The sequence below is a fragment of the Lithobates pipiens genome, unplaced genomic scaffold, assembly GCF_037356315.1.
Source record: "Lithobates pipiens isolate NorthernLeopardFrog02 unplaced genomic scaffold, aLitPip1_a1.2 Scaffold_28, whole genome shotgun sequence".
Classification (NCBI taxonomy): Eukaryota; Metazoa; Chordata; class Amphibia; order Anura; family Ranidae; genus Lithobates; species Lithobates pipiens.
The window spans coordinates 206,215,814-206,237,560 of NW_027507789.1; the positions used below are offsets into that span (position 1 = coordinate 206,215,814).

At 42.8% G+C, this 21,747-nt stretch overlaps 1 protein-coding gene and 1 long non-coding RNA gene across 2 annotated transcripts in view; one reads left to right on the top strand and one right to left on the bottom strand.

The window, feature by feature from the left end:
• Positions 1 to 280: 280 nt before the first annotated feature.
• The window catches only part of LOC143936056 (uncharacterized), a 68,531-nt gene continuing 47,064 nt past the window's right edge, over positions 281 to 21,747 (bottom strand). The window contains exons 8-17 of the mRNA XM_077460366.1: positions 21,073 to 21,226; positions 16,052 to 16,214; positions 15,319 to 15,543; positions 13,559 to 13,671; positions 11,290 to 11,453; positions 9,514 to 9,667; positions 6,618 to 6,776; positions 4,511 to 4,692; positions 4,179 to 4,332; positions 281 to 2,265 (exon numbers count right to left, since the gene is read on the bottom strand). Of these exons, the coding sequence (XP_077316492.1) occupies positions 2,084 to 2,265; positions 4,179 to 4,332; positions 4,511 to 4,692; positions 6,618 to 6,776; positions 9,514 to 9,667; positions 11,290 to 11,453; positions 13,559 to 13,671; positions 15,319 to 15,543; positions 16,052 to 16,214; positions 21,073 to 21,226 (1,650 nt within the window). The 3' untranslated portion in view covers positions 281 to 2,083. The remainder of the gene's footprint in view (positions 2,266 to 4,178; positions 4,333 to 4,510; positions 4,693 to 6,617; positions 6,777 to 9,513; positions 9,668 to 11,289; positions 11,454 to 13,558; positions 13,672 to 15,318; positions 15,544 to 16,051; positions 16,215 to 21,072; positions 21,227 to 21,747) is intronic.
• Positions 13,467 to 21,747, top strand: part of LOC143936058 (uncharacterized) — a 53,611-nt gene continuing 45,330 nt past the window's right edge. The window contains exons 1-2 of the long non-coding RNA XR_013263607.1: positions 13,467 to 13,687; positions 15,335 to 15,624. This is a non-coding gene — a long non-coding RNA (uncharacterized LOC143936058). The remainder of the gene's footprint in view (positions 13,688 to 15,334; positions 15,625 to 21,747) is intronic.

Below are 21,747 nucleotides of genomic sequence, written 5' to 3' on the forward strand. Positions count from 1 at the left end.
GTGACCCCTCATCAATGTGCATGGCCATCCCTATACATGTGTACATGGGGGGGATCCCTCATCAATGTCCATGACCATCCCTATACATGTGTACATATTGGGGGTGTGACCCCTCATCAATGTCCATAGCCATTCACATAGATGTGTAGATATGGGGGGGGGGCCCCTTATCAATGGGAAAGAAGGATCCAGTGAAAGGGTTTCTTGTATCTATCAATAGTTTTCAAAGAATTTTAGAACAGAATGGGATTTTTAATGGTGCCAAAACACACAAAAAATATTTTGTTATAAAAACATCTTTATTGGAGTCCAAAGTTTTAAAACAAATGGGGGACAATGAATGTTCACAATTGATAAAAACAATTCAGTGCACATGTACAATATACACATAGCGTATCCTCAATACTCACCTCATCTGTCAGAACAAAGACATAGACAGCGACCACCAGACGGGACTGACGGTGCCAGCCACCGAGCCGGCCATGGATCTTCTTCTGACAGATGCGGTGAGTTTTGAGGATATGTTTGGTAGGTTTGATCTTCAGGCCCTTGTTATGTGTATGTTGGTCTTGCTGATGGGTTCGTGATCTCTATTTGTTATCAGATGGGACACTGTGGGTGGCCTGGGGGATGCTATTGATTCATTATTGCTTCATGACATAGGGGGTTATTTACTAAAGGCAAATCCACTTTGCACTTGGAAGTGCAGTCACTGTAGATCTGAGGGGAAGATCTGCAATGAGGGGAAGCTCTGCTGATTTTATCATCCAATCATGATGGGGGAATTTTGATGGGGGCCATAGGATTGGGCAGTTCTGATGGTGGCAGTATGATGGGGTAGTTTTGGTGGGGCAGTTTTGATGGTGGCAGTATGATGGGGCAGTTTTAATGGGGGCAATTTGATGGGGCAATAGGATGAGGCATGTTTGATGGGGCAGATTTGATGGTGGCAGTATAATGGTGCAATTTTAATGGGGGCAATATGATGGACTGTCAGAACAAAGACATAGACAACTCTGTTGTCTCTTGACCCCTCTGTGCACCCTCTTGACTCTTTTGTGCGCCCTCTTGACTCTTTTGTGCGCCCTCTTGACTCTTTTGTGTGCCCTCTTGACTCTTTTGTGTGCCCTCTTGACTCCTCTGTGTGCCCTCTTGACTCCTCTGTGTGCCCTCTTGACTCCTCTGTGTACTCTCCTGACCCCTCTGTGTGCCCTGCTGACCCCTCTGTTTGCTCTCCTGACCCCCACTACCATATCCTCCAGATATTTGATGGGGGGCAATTTTGATGGGCAATTGGATGGGGCAGTTTTGATGGGGGAATTTTGATGGGGGCAATATTGATTGTGGCAGTATGATGGGTCAGTTATGATGGGGGCAAACTGATGGGGCAGCTTCTGCAAATTGCAGTAATCACTTTTTAAAAGATGCTAATTGTAAATGATATCCCTCTTACTGTGCAGATATATATATCTATCTATCTCTCTGCACAGAAACAAGGGATATCATTTACAATTAGCATCTTTTAAAAAGTAATTACCTTTTGTAGGGGCTTTTTGTATTTCTAGATTTATAATCTTTGTGAATGTAGATAAACTTCCTGCTTCCTGGAGGGGGAGGGGAGGTTTCCATAGCTAAGGGGCGGCAACTTCCTCTGACGCTGCTGTTGCTATGGAAACCTGAATTATAAATAAAGGAACATGTTTTTATTAAAATGCTAATTAAATGGAATATAGTGAATAAAATATAAGACAATGTACAGTATACAGTAAGTACAGGATTGATAATAATGGTAGTAGTCAGTAATTAGGTTTAGGATAAATGAATAAAATAAAATAAATTGCTGTAATAATAAAATCTCAGTATACAGAAATAGTTGTACAATGGTAAAATCATTGTATGAGAATATGAAAGGATTATTATACAGGAAAAACTGTTTTTTTGTAGCTAATTAGACCCAATATCATCGATGTATCTTCCTTTCCTGCATGTTATCTCTTTCTCTTCTGTCCTTCTCCTTTTTTCTGGAGAACCTCCATGTCTCCTATAAATACACAGGTCAGCGTTCACTCTAAAGGAGAGCGGTCTATGATAACCGCTGTTTAAAAATTTTGCTTTCCACAATCTTCTGAAACGAAGGTCGGCTGTCCAGGTCCTGGTCCCAGCATTGCAGCATCAAAGTGTAGATGTCCCCACTGCACAGGGGAGGCTGGGGCAGTCTGTATCCTGACGCCACCTTTCTACGCACCTCCTCCAAACTTTTAAGACCTGGGAAGACAAAAATAACATATTAATAGTAACAAGTCATACACCTGGGCTATTCCATCTGAGCGTAATGGAAACATTCACAAACAGAGGTTCTCTCCAGTAAAAACCATGTTTAAAAATGTCAGAAAAAAATAGTCGGATGAAGTTACATGCAAATCTTACAGTTTCTGTAAAACCTGAGCTCCCTCATCCTGATCCTCCATATTGGACTTTTAATAGGAGGCTTTGCTGTCTATTCCTACCTTAGGTCTGGTATGGATTTGAGAGGAACCACCATGCCAAAATGTAAGAAAAAAATTCATACCAGACCCTTATCTGGGCATGCAGCCAGAAGGGGGAGGGGAACAAGTGAGCACACCCCCCTCCTGAACCATACTAGGCCACATGCCCTCAACTTGGCGGGGTGCTTTGGGGCGAGGGGCTTTGACCCCTTAATCCAAAACACTTTGTCCCCATGTTGATGGAGACAAGGGTCACTGCCCCATAACCCTGGGCTGTGGTTGTGGGGGTCTACTGGCAGGGGGCTTGTTGGAATCTTATTGAAACCCCTACCCATTCACCCCAAAAGATCAGTGTAGTATAGCAAAAGACATGGGGCAGTTTTTAGCAAGTCCTCTATTAAAAATTGTGCCCCGATGCAGCTCTGCATCAGGAATACACTTGTACCCTCCTAACCTCTCTTTGTGCTCTCCTGACCCTTCTGTGTGCCCTGCTGATTCCTGCATGCCCTGCTGACCTCTGTTGTCTCTTGACCCCTCTGTGCACCCTCCTGACTCTTTTGTGTGCCCTCTTGACTCTTTTGTGTGCCCTCTTGACTCTTTTGTGTGCCCTCTTGACTCTTTTGTGTGCCCTCTTGACTCTTTTGTGTGCCCTCTTGACTCTTTTGTGTGCCCTCTTGACTCTTTTGTGTGCCCTCCTGACTCTTTTGTGTGCCCTCTTGACTCTTTTGTGTGCCCTCTTGACCCCTCTGTGTACTCTCCTGACCCCTCTGTGTGCCCTGCTGACCCCTCTGTTTGCTCTCCTGACCCCTCTGTTTGCCCTCCTGACCCCCACTACCATATCCTCCAGACACCTCTGTGTGCCCTCCTGACCCAACAGTACCATATCCTCCTGACACCTCTGTGAGCCCTCCTGAAGCCCCAGTTTCATGCTATCCAGACCCCCTGAACAATGCCCTCCTGACCACCCCTGTAGTGTGCCCTCCTGACCCCCCCAGGACTGCGCCTTCTTAACCCCCAACACTGGGCCCTCCTGAGAAATGCTCTCCTGACTTTCCAGGACTGTGCCCTTCAAACACCCAGCCCTCCCGACCCCCAGTTCCATACCCTTGAGATCCCCTGTAACATGCTAGTACAGTGGCCTCCTGACACTCCAGTACTGTGCCTTGCAGACCCCCCAGCCACCCCTGAATACATGGTTCCATACCCTCCAGACGGAGAAGAGAGGGTATATAATTTCAATTTGCAAATACCGTACCGGTGATCTCACAATAGGGATAAAACTTTTTCTCGTAAGGGAGTTTAAGACACGTGGCCACTCATTAAAATGAGAAGAAAAGAGGTTTAACCTTAAAATATGTTGAGGGTTCTTTAATATAAGAGCCGCAAGGATGGTGTCAGCGGGGGGCATCGATAGTTTAAAAAAAAAAAAATTAGATAAGCACCTGAAGGACTGCAACATACAGGGATATACAATATAATACTGACATATAATCACACACATAGGTTGGACTCGATGGACTCGTGACTTTTTTCAACCTCACCTACTATGTAACTATATACTGTACATTCTTGTGGAGCATGACCAGTACATGAGTTTAGTAATTATGGACAAACGTCTTGCTGCTTTTTTTTCCTGTTATGAGACTTTCCCATCCATGGGGATTTTAGAGTTGGAGATGAAAATCTTCTTACCTGTGTATGGTTTCTGCCCCAGGGTGAAAATCTCATACAGGACTATTCCAAAAGACCACACGTCTGTTTTGTTGGAATATATCTTGCTCTGTAGAACCTCTGGTGGCATCCAATGTACTGGAACAGCAACACCTGATAGAATAAAAGGATCACCCTGTGGAAAAAATACAAAATCTTTTCAGACAGCACATGGTAAGGAAAATTCTAATTCTTATAAGACAAAGAAAGCTACAGATCTGTATTTTTGTTAATCCTTGCAATGTATATATAATACTTTTTTTTCACTCTTGTTAGCAAAAGCTTTCTGTTCTGACAGTCCTCATTGGTCAAACCTTTTTCTGAATGGCAGATCCAAAATGGGAGATTTTGCAAACTAGATTGTCTCCAACCAGGATGCGTCGACAAGTCAAGTCAAGATGCAGCACACATTTTACTTCCAGGTAGGCCATGCCATCCGCTATTTGATCAGCAATGTGAAGAAGTTCTAGCTCTGTTAGGAGGGATCCTTTTTCCCCTGCAGAAAATAAGTGGGAATTAGAATATTTATACAGTATATACATGTGTATCCCTGACTAATCCTCAGAGATCACCACGGCCAGGTCACAATTACAACTAAATCCAATATTCTGGGGATTACAAGAGCTTCACTGTTCCGCTCACATGTTGGCAGTAGTATGTTAATTTATAGTATTTGTTAGGGCTGTGGAAATTAAAGATAAATTTCTCGATTAATCGATTCTTTTTTTGATCAATCAAAATTATTTTGATCGGTACTCACCTTTCCGTCGGCTTCCGGGGTCTTCAGGGAGTTCCATCGGAGATCCGGTGACATCACGGACATCGACGTCACTGGACTCCTCCCCCCTTCCCAAGTGCCTCTGTCTGCTAACGAAGGGAAGGGGGGAGGAGTCCAGTGACAGCGAAGTTCTAATTGAACGTAACGCGTACAAGGAGGCGCTACACATGACGTCAGCTACTGCTGCCCTATGGAACTAACGCGATTGTCGGCTTTACATGCTGTTTTTATCTTTATGTGAGTAGCATGTGTTTGAAAACAAAAATGAAATCTTATAATTAAGCGGTGAGCACTTAGATCTTTTCTTTCTACCCATGACCTGGTGTGCTTGCTGAGATCTAAGGAGACCTGAGAGAAGTTTATGGTCCGTGTTAACCCTTTTGATACCCGCTTGCATGACCACCTGTTTGCACAGGGGTCCATGCCATAAGGTGAGAGTGATTAGTTAGACCGGAGGTGGAGGGATTGTCGTGCTACTGTGGAAAAAAAAAGACTTACGTCAGTGCTACATTTTGAATTTAAAACATATTTGTGGGAACTGTGAGGTTAAGTCATGGATTGTGGAAACTAACTAGTGTCGGGTGATTGTATATAGTGTATACCACATTTACCACTGACTAATGCAGAGTTGCAATGCAAGGAGATCAGCTAAAAGTAGTTGGATCTGTATGTGTGTTATAATTAATCGAAATTAGTCGATTAATCGATTAAAAAAAAAAAGATTAATCGAACACGAAAATTTTAATCAGTAACAGCCCTATTTATCAATAGAAACTGTAACAGGCATATCTGAGGACTGGTAAACTGTAGAATAGTACATTTTTGTGTTTAGGTGTAAATACATTCAGAGTTCCGCATACTTTCCTGGATGTATGCCTCTGCAGGCTTAGATGATCTGTTTCTGACAGCCAGCCAACAATGAAAAGTTCAACCCTTAAAAATAATGTTAACTAAGCAAATAGATCACTGTTTCAAACATCTGACAATATTTCGAAGACCCAACTATTATTACATATAGTTTTACTATGACTCCATCGTGACATAGGAGCACATTATGTTCTTGGGTTCAGATACAATTCAAAGTGTACATTAGCCTGACAACTGGAAAGATTAAGAAGCGCAGTAGGTTCACTAGAGTGAAGAACCAATAAACACTAATGTGCGTTGATTCAACTACTGCTTGGATACCATGGTGTCTAAGCCCCTGTACACACGGTCGGAGATTCCGACAACCAAATCCGTCGGATTTTGTCCGTCGGATCTTGTCCGAAACTGTTGCATACACACGGTCGGACAAAGTTGTCGAAAAATCAGATCTTTCAGAACGTGATAACGTAATTTCGTTACGATGGGACTTACGTTCAGGCTAGTAACCAATAGCTTTGATGTAGGAATTTGATCTGAGCATGCGTGGCACTTTGTCCGATCGGAATTCTCTACACATGATCGGAGTATGTCCAGCAAGTTGGAAAATTTGGTCCGACGGAAACAGTCCGATGCATACCTCACACAGTCAGATTATCCGACAACACGGTCCAATAGGACACATTCCGATGGATTATCCGACCGTGTGTACAAGGGCTTACAAATTACCTTTACAGTGTTTCCCACTTTTATAATTAGCTATGGAGGTTTTTACTTACCACGTAGAAAGCAGAGAAGGTCTCCTTTCCCCACAAATTCTGTGACAATATAGACAGGATCCTTGATGGTACACAAGGCATACAATTCAATGATATTCTTGTGCTTCAGCTTCTTGAGAATCTCAATCCCATCCATTATTTTTCTTCTTTCAAAAAACTCTGTTTAATTTAATAAAGAAAGGGGAGAAGTATTGACAAGATATAATTAGGAAATGGATGGAGGACATTTCAGTGCCAGTTTATGCCACTAGGCTTAATGTAAGTCACCCATAGCCAGCTGGCTTAAAGGTTAAAAGGTTACAATTACTGTATGAAAAATTTGTGTCACTGACGCAAATATTAATCCAATATAACAATAATAAACTTAAACTAAAATTGTGATCTGCTGCAGTTAAAAAAAAAACGATATTATAATAGGGGAAATTTATATATATGAAAGTGTAAGTGCGCTGATCCAAAAAGTGCGAGTGCAATATAACCACTATAAGGGTGTATGTACGTTATATACAGCTTATACAAAACCTATAAACTACAAAGTGCAACGTGCCAATAAATCATTATTAAGTGCAAATTATCATGTGCAAAATATCATGGGTAAAGTATTGCAACCCCACAACATAAATATTTTTCAATGATCCCCAGAGTTAGATACCATTTCTCATATATATTCAATATGAATAATGTTCTCCAATCCACATCTGTGCTTTAAAAAAGAGAACTTTTCACCACTTCATGTGCCGCCACCACCTTCTGAAATGGGCACTCACCAGAACCTATAAAAAGTTTTGCTTTTGGTTCATATTGGGATAACCACTACTCTATCTCGGCGTTCCTCCACCTGGATTACCACTGTATACTCCTCACCTTTCTATGTCAGTCTTAGTATCTCTTAAAAATCAGATTAAACATCCCGATGACGCATGTGTGTATGCAAAACGCATAGAGACTTCTGTGTAACCCTTGATGTTACTTCCTATCACTGACCCGCATCAGATTGAGGCTTGGAACGCACGCCGATTCCGGTAAACCAACACGGCGGAGCTGAACCATAGAACAAACTACTGGAAAGACTCAATGCGGAACTAGAGGCACTTTAAATTGTGAGTGTACATTTCAGATATTCTGGTTATTGTTTTATTGGCTAAAATAAATACATTTTTTAAGTACATTGCGCAATGATGGATGTTTAATCTGATTTTTACGAGATACTAAGACTGATGTGGAGATGTGAGTAGTATCTAGTGGTAATCCAGATGGAGGAACGCCAAGAAATGCAGTGGTTATTCCAATATGAACCAAAGGCAAAACTTTTTATAGGTTCTGGTGAGTGCCCATTGCAGATGGTGGTGATAAGTTTTATTTTTTAGAGCACGGATGTGGATTGGCGCACATTATGCAAGTTGAATATATATGAGAAACGGAAACTAACTCTGGGGATCATTGAAAAATATTTATGTTGTGGGGTTGCAATATTTCACCCATGATATTCTGCACATGATAATTTGCACTTTGTAATGATTTATTGGCACGTTGCACTTTGCAGTTTATAGGTTTTTGTATAAGCTGTATATGAAGTATAGATACCATTATAGTGGTTTTATTGCACTAGCACTTTTTGGATCAGCGCAGTTACACTTTCATATATATAAAATTATTTTAGGTCTTGGGGCTCTGGTGACTAGGACTTCCAACCAGTGCTGGGACAAAGTCCTTTAGCATCAAGACCAAAAAGACCAAAGTGCGCATCCCATCCGTTTTTGCTAGTTTTCAAAAATATATATATTTCCCTACAAACTTCCTACCCTGCCACTAGCACCTCTTATGTAACCTCTGTGTAGAAGCATACGTTCACCTATGTTTTGCATTTTCTTTTGTTCAGTAGGACAGTGGGTCAGGTTGGTGCCCGGCTGACGGAAACTTGGCTTTCATATCAGCAGCAGACAGATTTAAGTATTTCTCTTGTGTTACTTTCTAGTCCAACAGGCAGCCATTGATGTTTAGAGGGCTGAGTTTCCAAAAAAATTCTGAGTTCCAGATCATGGCCTCAGTGCAATTAGGCTGGCCATAGACAGCTTGATAAAAGAAAGCTATTCCCGATTTTGAGCACTGCTTGTGGTTAGCAGGATGTCTGTTTTGTGAACTGTCTCAGCATAGGTTGCTATTTCTGCCCTTTTTGAGTGCCACTTTCTAAAGTTCTTAAGGTGGTCACCTTTTCTGCGTACCCATTGGACGTCCTTGCTTCTGACTATAGTTCCCAGTTCTATTCCTGCCCCCCTTGGACTGTTCCCATTCTTCCTGTAGCATACTTCATAGTATAAGTTAAATGCATAAGTTCAGCGGGGATGGAAGGACCTTGCTGTAAAGGGCACAGGAGGTGTGCAGCTCCAGGAACACAGCTCAAAGATCTCGCCTCAATAGAGATAAGGAACTGTTACATGGTTTTAACTGTTAAGTATGGTGGCGCTAAGGCTTCTTCAGCGGACATAGATTACCACATGTGTAGTGCTGAACCGAAAGCACTGGGCAAAACATTTCCATTGCCAGGGGGAGTAGTGAAGCCCAGTAAGCTACAGACCAGAGTAACTTTCTCCATTATGAATAATATAGTAACTTTATTGTGTATTGAAGAAGGTTGTAAAACTGGTTCCTGTACAGTGAATTTTATGCCTAAATGCTATGACTGTGGAGAAGCTTAGAGTGCACCAATTTATTTTGCCAGCCAACATTTTTATTGTTATGCAAGGTATTTGCCAACTAAATACTACAGGCGATAATGACTGGCAACATGTTACAGGTGTGTCTGGATATGATGGCCTTCAGACTTTAACCTGGGCACCCTATCTAGCACACAAGCTCTTTGCCCACCTTACTTCATCAATGTTCAATAGCCACAAACCTTTAGAAATCATCTGGATAAGGACTTTTCTTCTTCCTTCTGTCCAATTTCCTTTCCAAAGAGATGTTTTTTCAATATTAGTCTCATACACTTTTTCCTCAAAAGTAAAGTCAGATGAAGGCCTCTCCCACGAGTCCTCCATGTATCTGGGATCCTTTTAAGACAAAGTACCTCTAGTAAGTCATTTTAAAGTGTAAATGAACCCAAGTAATAGGGGGCAGCTTTCCAGTCCTTAGATGTGGAAGCTGCATTCTTTTTTTTTTTTTTTTATGGCTTTTTTTACCAGGTTATCCCGCCAGTTTCCTGTCCTAGAGTGACAACACTCACTCACTATTCTTTATCTAACATATACTTTTATTTTTTGGCTTTTTCTTAAACTTAAGGGACATGTGTAGTTTTTTTTTAATCAATGTAATTAGTAATTGAACACGTGTAAGTGCACATTTGAAGACCAACAGGGAGATAGCAGGTGGTGGATTTAAGTTGGACCTTTATGAAAATATTGCCTTTATCTTCAGCTATTCCTATCATAACTGATCATGTCTACACTAGGTCCTATTCTCTATGTACTGATGTTTATGCTTGTCTGTGTGACTGCAACAGAAAACCATTCAAGCTGCTTCAGAGGCAGGAACTGACTTGGGACTCTTCTAGGACAGAAGACAGGATTCATCTCAACAGGGACCAGGACTTTAAAAGGATCTAATAGAGGGTCTAACCTTTCCCACTAATGTTGATGCTAAGGAGTAACTGAACTTTGGTTGTCAGGTTCAGGCCCTGGCATCTTTTTATGTATTGGATGCTTCAACAGTGACATCTCTCTGCCATAACGCCTGACTTTGGTCTGCCTACCTGGTAGTTTTGGGTGTACCTGTCTACCTTTACTGTATGTGTCCCAGCTCACTGTAGTGATATTGGGGACAGTGAATAGAACCACATCAAATAGCAGGGGAAAAGGAATCTGACACACCTGCCGGTGTGTGGAATGTTGAAGATTTAGCCAACATGTTTCCTGTCTAAGAGACCAAAGGAACAGAAGGTGGAACAGCTAAGTATACCCAGTCTTCTTCCATAGAGTCCAATCTGAAAGCGCAGTTCAATAAATAATTATGAATTCATAAAAAGTTCATAAGCAATCCCCGACCAAAGAAAAATTCATCCAGTGAGGATACCGACCCAGTGGTAAGTCAGAAAGGTGAACTAAAATATATCCAAGCTCAGAATGGTGTCACTTCCACCATCAAAGACAATTGTGGCCGCTCACCTTAACCTGAGTGTACAGTCATGAAATGCATTCCCCTATGAGGGGGGGGGGGGGGGGGTCACAATCCTGATGAGAATGGGACTTGTCTGACATGTCAAATCCTCAGAAGTTTTGCAATATGATATGTAAAATCAAAACGCAACAAATAGTGCTCTCTGCCTAATAGTTTACTTCAAAAAGATGATTGAAATCACACTTACAAGCACGACAATTAACATTACACCGTGGAGTGCTTAATAGTACAAAACAAAGCGATCAGATAGCCGCGGGTGATGGCAGAAGGCATGGCTCCTCCCCCCCGTATGCATTACGATTATTTCCTGGGCTGGACTTCGTCAGCAAGAACCCACAGTGCTTTGCTTCACCACTTGGTTTTGTACTTTTTAGCGCTCCACGGTATTGTTCTATATAGTGTTTTTATTAGTGACAGAGCTGCATTAACTCTTTATTTATGAAATCAGTTTTTCTGGGAGGACTGACCCGTAATTGTACTAACATTGTACTTCACTTACTTTTGTAAACGGCGTGAGCGGTAGGCAGTCGTGACCTTTTCGGTGCTGTTGGAAGTTAATGACCAGATCATGGATGCAGGTAAAAGAGCAATCCTTGTAGATGAAAAATCTTCCCGTATCTTCTCTTTTAATAATATAGTGGGTGACGACCTTGTTCTTCCGCACTAGAGAGTGGAGATACAGGTGTGAGATATGGGCTTCTAGTACTTGGGCCTTATATTATATGGAGGACTATGAATGGCCATAACAAGATTGGTTATTGGACAGAAGACAGTTCAGACATTTGGGGAGCATCAATACCACACTGTACCCACACTTTGGTGGAGCAGCTTCTGTTCGAACAATTGCTGCTGCTGCTAAATATTTCTCTCCAATTATCAGAGCAAGCTTTGCTCCACCTCCCCCATAGCAAAGATAACACAGAATTTGTGTCAGTGTTGAATTGTAAGTCTGTTAACTTGCTGCACATTTTTACTGGCGAGTTGTGCACTTGCAGAGCACTTGACGCACACGTTCTAGTTGACACTTTTCCAGTTTGTAGCAGATTTGGCAAGTCTCTAGCAAGAACAAAGTTGCAATGGTGAGTCTAAAGCAAAAGCTCTGCAAGTCTACATCATGGAAAATGTATCATGGAAAATTTAGCCACAGTGACCCCCAGTGGTGGGATGACTATTGCACAACATAACTGAACCAGAACTCGCAACAGACTTGCAGAATGTTTGCAAAGAAATTTGATCTTGAGTCATGCAAATGCGGACTTGCTGCAATTGTGCAACAAACTTGTGACGCCTGACAAGTCCAGCAAAAGCTTAGCAAGTCAGTTTCAAACTTTCCGCACAACTGCTGGCTATCTGGGCTGCAGAAGACATGCTTGCTCAATCTTCTTTGTCTACAGATTGGAGAAAATCCCTTCCCCCTCACCTGGGTACTACACTTAAAGTGAACCTGTGCTTTGCCCATGCATTTCCTAATCAAAAAAAGATTGGTCCCTATGTTATCTTTCTCCTTGTTGGACAAAAGTGATGATGCTGATTAACCTTCCAATCAGCAGGCTGCAGGTGAAATTAGAACAGAATGTAAGGGGTTCCTTGCCTGCTCTAGAGAAAAGTAGAAAAGCTTTTTACAGTAGTTGGGTGTTAAAGGGTATGTAAACCTAAACAATCAACTTCTCTTATTTGCTTTCTCTTGATCTGTTAAATGTATTGTGGAAAATTTATTTTTATGTCTGTTTAGAAGTTGATCCTGCCAGAAATCCAGAGATCTGCATTTCCTCTGCATTCTTCTGAGCTGCACTGTTAGCCCTTGTACACACGGTCGGAGATTTCCACAACCAAATCCGTCGGATTCTGCCCGTCGGATTTTGTCCGTCGGATCTTGTCCGAAACTGTTGCATACACACGGTCGGACAAAGTTGGCGAAAAATCCGATCTTTCAGAACGTGATGATGTAATTTCGTTACGATGGGACTACGTTCAGGCTAGTAGCCAATAGCTTTGATGTAGGAATTTGATCTGAGCATGCGTGGCACTTGGTCCGATCAAAATGCTCTACACATGATCGGAGTATGTCCGATCGAACCAGTTGGAACAGAGATTCGGACGGAATCAGTCCGATGCATACCACACACAGTCGTATTATCCGACGACACGGTCCGATAGGACACATTCCGACGGATTCTCCGACCGTGTGTACAAGGCTTAAGAGTGTTCCTAGTTGCTAGACTATGGACCCTCCATCACCCCCTCAGTGTTATGGAGAAGGGGAGAGGGGAAAGTGTTCTGTAGTAACACACTTCCTGTCTTAGGATGACAATACTGCAATAAAAACACAGTGATTGGACATGGTCACCCTAGGACAGAAAGTATATTATTCACAGGAACACCAGATGAAAATAAAAGATAAATCCTCAAAAGGGATAAACTAATACAGCCACCACATCATAGGACTTGAATGCTACATTACAATAGATTCTTGCACTTGAAATACAGGGAAGGGGAAGACATTCTGAATAATTGAATCCCAACATTTGGACAAGGAGAGTCGGTCCCTTTTGATGCAGATAACAGTCACCCTACACTGAATAACAGAAATGTAGATTTGGGGAAGAGGGAAAAAGGTGACCAATAGCATACTGGCCTGACTCTCATTTGAAAGTCAGACCAATTGGCTAGAGAAAGAGCTCCAAAAGCAGCTTGTATTTGAAGCCAAGATAAATTTTGAATGACATTCTTAGTCCAAACTGCAGGCCTCCTTAAACATCTATCCTTACCTGACAGACAATAGTGTGACTCTGTGCCTGGTCTGACGAGGAAAGAGCCATCTCTGGTTGATTTGGACAGAAGGAGGATCTCCGCCTCTTTGGCCTCTATGTTGAAAAACCAACTGGGACGAGAAAACAGTAAGTGTTCATAGCATACCAACAGGCAATATAATATGCTGTACATACTAGGATCTGGTATCCAATCATCAAACACACAATTTGTGTGACCCAAATGAAAACGCAACTCTTATTGGTTTGCTAAACTATCAACATGGGAGTTTTTTTCCTTTCAATAAGTATCATTTTTTTCATCAGTTTCTGGTTCATTTTGGTAACCAGTATAATGCCAGATGTGAATACGGAGTATGCTGGAGCCCCATTATTTTTGAGGACCTACATAACTTTTGAGGTGCCCTTCTTAACTCCTGAGGTGGACCTGCATAACTTCATAGGGGAATCTTTGTAACTTTTGAGGTGGACATTTAGGACTTTTGAGGTAGAAATTCAAAACACTTAATGTGGACCTGCATAACTTTTGAGGAGGACCATCATTATTATTTAAGGTGGACGATCATACCCATTTAAAGTAGGTTATCATAAAAAATTCTTATGTAGATTCTCAATTTTTTGTGGTGGAACTTCTCATAGATCTTAGTTTAATAAGTAAACTTAAAGTGGTTGTAAACCCTCCCCCACAACTTTGTCCCATGTCAATCAGCATAAAAACCCTAATGAACACTGCTTGTAGATATCTCCTTACTTGCTTAGTATTGTAATCCTTTTTGTTCTTTAGACTGAAGTCACTGAGCATGCCCAGATCTCCCCTGATTTACGGTGTTCTGCCATATAGCGTCCGGCCATCAGATACTGTCCGCCCCATACTGCGCAGGCGCAGCAGAAGGATATTCGGAAAATCTCAGAAGATGAACGGCGCCTGCACCGTGAGTGGAGGTGCTAGCCCCACCATCCAAGTGGACATAGGGCTGCAAATATTAGAGGGCCCCTCGTGGGTTAGCTTCGCTCGCCACGCTTCTGGCACGGCCTCGCTGTGCTCGGCTCTTTTTATTCTAACTCTATGTCCACTTGGATGGTGGAGCTAGAACCTGGACTCTTGGCGCAGGCGCCGTTCATCTTCGGCTGTTTTCGGAATCTGTGTTTGCTGTGTACTGCGCATGCGCATTACACAGCGGACACTATCCGATGGGGGACACAATGTGATAGTTCACCGGCATACTCTCTGTCTTATCTATCTGTTATCAGGACTTCCTACGGCACATAACACTGATATCCCAGGATGCTGCAGAGTCATTCAGAGCTTCCTTCTACACACCATGTGACCATGCGACATGCCATGCAGTGTAAACTTGGCCATTACTGCAGTCTTATCAGCTGAAGCTGATAAGACTGATAAAGGCAAACATTAGACATCGGCACAAGTAAATACTATGAAATAAAATAAGTCAGCTTTGAACAGGGAAGCAGGCTTGCCATAGAAACATTGGATTGAGAAGGAGGCTTGGTTAACAGTACAGAAAGTGTTCAATGTAAGGACGGAAATACACTCCACTGTGGACTCAGAAAACAATACTTAAGATGGCGCTGCCTAACCCCTGGAAACAAGTTTTTTAAAGTTTCTTTAAACAGTAAGTAATATGCGATTTGGGCTGGATTACAGTGGCTATAGTCTGATAATGACTTATTACAATGGACTAAATGAAAAGAAGCATCAGAGTGGGAGAGTTTACTTTCTCTTTAATATTGTGACCTACCTCTGTTTCTCCACAGACTTTTCTCTGGCCAGATATTCACAAGGCACATATCCCTTCATAGAGTATCTTTCAGTCTCTTCCACCTTGCTCACCAGCCAGCGATCTTTTAAGATTGAATGGACGCGGAATCTTTCCTTGGCTTTAATACTGATCTCATCTTCAGCCATGGCCTGGAAGTCTTTTACACTGATGTATTTGTCAGAAAGACCAAACGTTTTCTGATTGCTAAATAAAAAGAGCAACAAAACAAATAGTTCAATTAAAGAATTCGACATTTTGAGACGCTGACCTAAGTAAGAATATAGAGTAAGTATATGAAAGCATGCATTGCAAGAGATTTATTATTATGACCCAGTTCTTGATCATAGCCAGTCTTGCAAGAAAGTAAAACCATGACCCCAGGATGCTTTAACAGTTCAACTGATAACCCCTAGCCATATAAACCATCATGTCACAGATAGTGCTTTTAAGTTTTTACTAGTTAATGTTTAGGGATCCAATGTTCTGAAATGTTTTGCACGTGTGCACCCCCTCCAATACATCATACTTAGAAGAAGTGCTAGTTATTCTTTCACTTCTTTAGAATAACCGTGCAGAATGGGAATAAACAAATGCTTGAGAACGAGAGAGCTTGGTGGTTGTTCATGCTTTCTCCTTCCTCCAATAGCAGGACAGAGCAAGTTAAGCAGTTTTTTTTTTTTTATTGAATTAAGGATCAATTTATGAACATTACTCAAATATTTTGCTTTCTACAATCATCTGAAATGAGGGTCGTTTATCAGCATCCTTGTTCCAACATTCCAGCATTAATCTGTAGATGTCATAGGTGCATAGCGGTGGCATCGGCAGTCTGTACCCCTCTACAAGCTTTGTTACCAGTTCCTTATTTTTTAGACCTGCAAAAGAACAAAAGATAATATTAAAGATCCAAGGTCCACCCAAATGTAACATGGTAATTATAGATGGGGCTGGAGGAGGGGATGTTCAGTCAGCCCCTGACTTCTTGTAGGTCTTGGATTCTCCACTAGAGCCGGTTCACACAGGGGCGACTCAGATCCGACTTCAAGTCGCCCCATGTCACTTCAGGTCGCACAACATGTAGAAATCAATGTAAGTGAATGAGAGCCATCTTAATGCACACTACTGAAGTTGCTCTGACTTCAGAAAAGGTTCCTGTACTACTTCAATCCGACTTGTAGGCGACTGGTACCCATTGATTTCAATGGAGGTCGCCTCCAAGACGGATCTCCGTCTATACGGAGGCGACTCTCAGAGAATTATCAGCTCTCAAAAGGAGTTCCCCCCTGAGAGCTCATTCTCTGATTGGCCACGGCAAGTCGCCTGGCCTGGGGCGACTTAAAGTAGTGTCGTAAGTCTGTCCAAGTCGCGTCCAAGTCACGTCCAAGTTGCCTCCGAAAGTCGTGTTGCCCCTGTGTGAACCGAGCCTTAGTGAGATAGCTCTCCCTGCCATAATCATCTCCACCTGGGAGTTTTAGGTGTTTCTGCCCACCTTTATGTGTCCCAACTGCTCCTGTTACAGTCTCCATAGTATAAAATAAAGTCCAGCAACGATGGAGGGAACCCTTCATATTGAGCACAAAATGTGTGCAGACCTCGGAACTTGGCACAGAGATCGCTCATTATAATCCAAGAAGGAGAAAAGAGACTGTCAGATGGGTTGACGCTCCAACATCCACCACCACATAAAAGTTCTGGATGGACAGATTCTTTAAATTATGACTTTTTTTGGGGGTTTTGGGACCAGAGTGAGCCTTGCGGCACATCTGCACATGCACAGATTACAGTATCTCACAAAAGTGAGTACACCCCTCACATTTTTGTAAATATTTTAATATATCTTTTCATGTGTAAATATGCTGTCCCCTCAAAAGAACTCAACACACAGCTATTAATGTGTAAACCACTGGCGGGTGAGTATACCCCTAAGTGAAAATGTCCAAATTGGGCCCAATTAGCCATTTTCCCTCCCCGATGTCATGTGACTCGTTAGTGTTACAAGGTCTCAGATATAAATGGGGAGCAGGTGTTTTAAATTTGGTGTTATTGCTCTCACTCTCTCATACTGGTCACTGGAAGTTCAACATGGCATCTGAAAAAAAAACAATTGTTGCTCTATATAAGGATAGCCTAGGCTATAAGAAGATTGCCAAGACCCTGAAACTGAGCTGCAGCACGGTGGCCAAGACTATACAGGGGTTTAACAGAACAGGTTCCACTGAGAACAGGCCTCGCCATGGTCGACCAAAGAGGTTAAGTGCGTGTGTTCAGCGTCATATCCGGAGGTTGTCTTTGGGAAATAGACGTATAACAGCTGCCAGCATTGCTGCAGAGGTTGAAGGGGTGGGGGGTCAGCCTGTCAGTGCTCAGACCATACGCCGCACACTGCAGAAGGAAGCCTCTTCTAAAAGTGATGCACAAGAAAGCCTGCAAACAGTTTGCTGAAGACAAGCAGACTAAGGACATGGGTTACTGGAACCATGTCCTGTGGTCTGATGAGACCAAGATAAACTTATTTGGTTCAGATGGTGTCAAGCTTGTGCTGCGGCAACCAGATGAGGAGTACAAAGACAAGTGTGTCTTGCCTACAGTCAAGCATGGTGGTGGGAGTGTCCGGGTCTGAGGCTGCATGAGTGCTGCCGGTGATGTGTTGAATAGTGTCCCCCATCGGATAGTGTCTGCCCTGTACTGCGCTTGTGCAGTACGGAGGACAAGGAGAAGCCGAACATCTCCGAAGTTAAACAGCACATGTGCAGTGAGTCCAGGTTCAAGCCCCACCATCCAAGTGGACATAGAGTTAGAATAAAAAATAGCCAAGCGAAGCGAGGCTGTGCCCGAATCGTGGCGAGCCCGCGAGGGGCCCTGTTACTGTTTGCCACAGTATGTCTCCTTGGATGGTGGGGCTTGCACCTGGACTCAGTGCGCAGGCGCCATTCTTCTTCAGAGACTTTTGGAGTCTCCTTGTCCTCCGTACTGCTCAAGCGATGCGGCTGCGCAGTACAGGGCGGACACTATCCGATGGCCTGACACTTTTTGATCGAACACCGGCACTGGGGAGTTATAGTTCAATGAGGGAACCATGAATGCCAACATGTACTGTGACATACTGAAGCAAAGCATGATCCCCTCCCTTCAGAGACTGGGCCGCAGGGCAGTATTCCAACATAACGACCCCAAACACACCTGCAAGATGACCACTGCCTTGCTGAGGGTAAACGTGATGGACTGACCAAGCATGTCTCCAGACCTAAATCCTATTTAACATCTGTGGGGCATCTTCAAATGGAAGGTGGAGGAGTGCAAGGTCTCTAATATCCGCCAGCTCTGTGATGTCGTCATGGAGGAGTGGAAGAGGACTCCAGTGGCAACCTGTGAAGCTCTGGTGAACTCCATGCCCAAGAGGGTTAAGGCAGTGCTGGAAAATAATGGTGACCACACAAAATATTGACACTTTGGGCCCAGTTTGGACATTTTCACTTAGGGGGGTACTCACTTTTGTTGCCAGCGGTTTAGACATTAATGGCTGTGTGTTGAGTTATTTTGCAGGGACAGAAACTTTACACTGTTATACAAGCTGTACACTCAGTACTTTACATTGTAGCAAAGTGTCATTTCTTCAGTGTTGTCACATGAAATGATATAATAAAATATTTACAGAAATGTGAGGGGTGTACTCACTTTTGTGAGATACTGTACATCCTTAGAAACAGTCTGTCTGGACAGTGTGGTCACCTGCTGACTTGGCACCACAGCTTAACTCTTCCATAAGACACAGATGTTATATCTATAACAATTTTATTTCAAATAACAGCAGTACAGAGGTTGTTTCTCTAGTCTTTTGAAGCGTAAGAAGACAGTGAATTTCCTAGGTCCTGTCTCTGCTAACACTAACTGAGGAAGCGTGAAAGAAAAAGTGAGGGTTCAGCAGCACATGGCAAATCATCCAGCTAAGAGCACATGTCAAGGGGCATCTAATGTGTCTGGTCTTACTGACGCGTTTCATCTAATTTCATTTCATGAGTGCATCAGTACCTCATTTATTTCCTGTATGTGTTATCTGAGACAAATTAGTCAAGCCTCTACCCACTCTGCACTTATTGTTTCCCACTCTGCCCTTCCTTCTCCTATCTTTAGTGTTGCTGTACAGTTGACTACAACTGGCTGATGCCAAGAAAGAGTCAGTTATTTACTCTAGCTTCATATCAAAATACATTTTGAAATACTTGACTGCATTGATTGCTATTTTCAATATCAGGCTGGAGCTCAACTTTATCATGGTGGATATTTGTTATTGTAAATTCTTTTTACGTTTTTAAGTCCGCAATGATGTGAATGAGCAATTAAGATAACATGTGGTTGATTGTATCCTTCTATATGAAACCCAGAATTAGAGATGGCCTTGCGGTTCGCCCGGCGGTTGGTTCGCGGTGAATTTTGCTCGTTCACGTTTCACCAAACTGGCGGACTTCTGGCGCTGTTCGCGGCGGCCATATTTGTTTACATTGCCAAGAACTTTGACCCATGACACATCCATCATGGGGTACAGGACAGCCAATTGAGACATTTCAGCACATGGACAATTGGACATTCCCCCTACATTATAAATAGACCTGGCGGCCATTTTACATTCTGTCTTTTGTCAGTGTAGGGAAAGGACGCTGTGTGGAGCAGGGACAGTCAGTTTAATCACTAGCTATTACTATTAGGTCCACAAAAGTCCTTTTAAGGACTGGTATAGGTATACAGTATATAGGGTTGTACACGTATAATATACTTTCTTTCATCTATAGACAGCATATTATACTTGACTGCTGTGCTGTTGAGCTGATTGCTGCCCGATTCTGCAGCTGTCTTTTATCAGCGTAGGGACTGAGGGACAGTCTGCAAATCACTAGCTACTAGGTCCACAAAGGTCCTTTTAAGGACTGGTATAGGTATAAAGTATATAGGGTCTCAGTACAGTCTCTATTGAGGTGCTGGTTTCAGACAGTGAGGGAGATAGCACCGGAGAAGCCAATCAGCAGGCAATGCCAGCATCATGGCTGAGGATCAGCACTGGACTGGCACCTCCGGACCATCGCAGTGGAGCCCTGCATAGGTGGGGGTAAGGGCCGGGCAGAGGGAGGGGCTTAAGCACAGGTTGGCACACTGGGACACTGGCACAGGACTGTGCTGCCCAGACTGTGGCACTGATCATCTCCTGCACCCCCTTCATAGCCTGGCCTGACCTTTCCTCTCCTCCATGGCCTTCATGCGCTCCTGAATTGTCAAAATTTCACAGATAAAAAAAAGAATGCTTGTCGTTGTCGATCCCAGATTCACTTAATACTTTTGTTATGTCAGTGTCCATGTTGTGGGACTATGTGTGCACAGCTAGTAAGTATTTTGTGGCTGAAAATATGACCTGGAGGTTTTTAAGGTTTGCCTACCATTAAAGTCAATGGGGTCCGCCTCAAACTTTGCGGTTCGCAAAGTTTTGGCCGCATTCACGTTCGCGAAACGTCCCGTCGGAAGTTCTTCCATCACTATCCAGAATAAATCGTTTAACAAACAAATGTAGTAATTCCTGTAGTTCCTATATCATCATTTCCCTTTTGCTGTAATTTGTTTTTAAATATTGCCAGCGTCCAAAGGAAGGGTATCTTATCCTTAGGGTGATTATAAGAAGATGTGTCATTGCTAGTAGTTGGGCTTTACTGATGAGTCGAGACCTCTGAGCTAGGAGATGGATATTACCTTTATATGGGAGCTGCCCCAATGTGAAAATCTCATACAGGACAATTCCAAAAGACCACACGTCAATTTTATTGGAAATTTCCCAATACTGTAATACTTCTGGAGGCATCCATCTTACGGCAACTTTATCTTTTACTTTCAGAGACTGCTTTCCCTGTGGGGTGAAGAAACATATTACTTATGAACATTTAATTGGGTAAACCAGATGCTATTTCTCTAGTTCAGTCTTAGGACTATTGCACATGGGCACCTGGGCTGGTGGAAAGTAAATTCTGGTGTATTCCCCTTACTCGGGATGCCCAGGTGCTATGTACAGCTGCTTATGGAAATGAGTGGCTCTGTTTGGCTGTATTTGGGTATACGCAAGTGCTTGCATGAACAAGCATATAGCTTATGGAGGTCCAAGAATAGAACATTTTACTGGCTTATATCTAAGTACAGCCGAACAGAGCGGTTCATGTCTTTAGGTAGCTGTACACAGAACTGGTATGGGTCAGACTTTGGAGATGGTAGTCCATCAGGCGTGGGGAAAGATTTTGCTTCTGAAGTGGCCATAGATTAAATGGGCCTCCCGGTTCTAAAGATTTCTGACACTAGTGCATGATTCCAACATGGTTGGGGTCCATATAACTGTTCAGTCTGGGTCCCTAGGTGGTTTTGGAAGGCCAGTACATG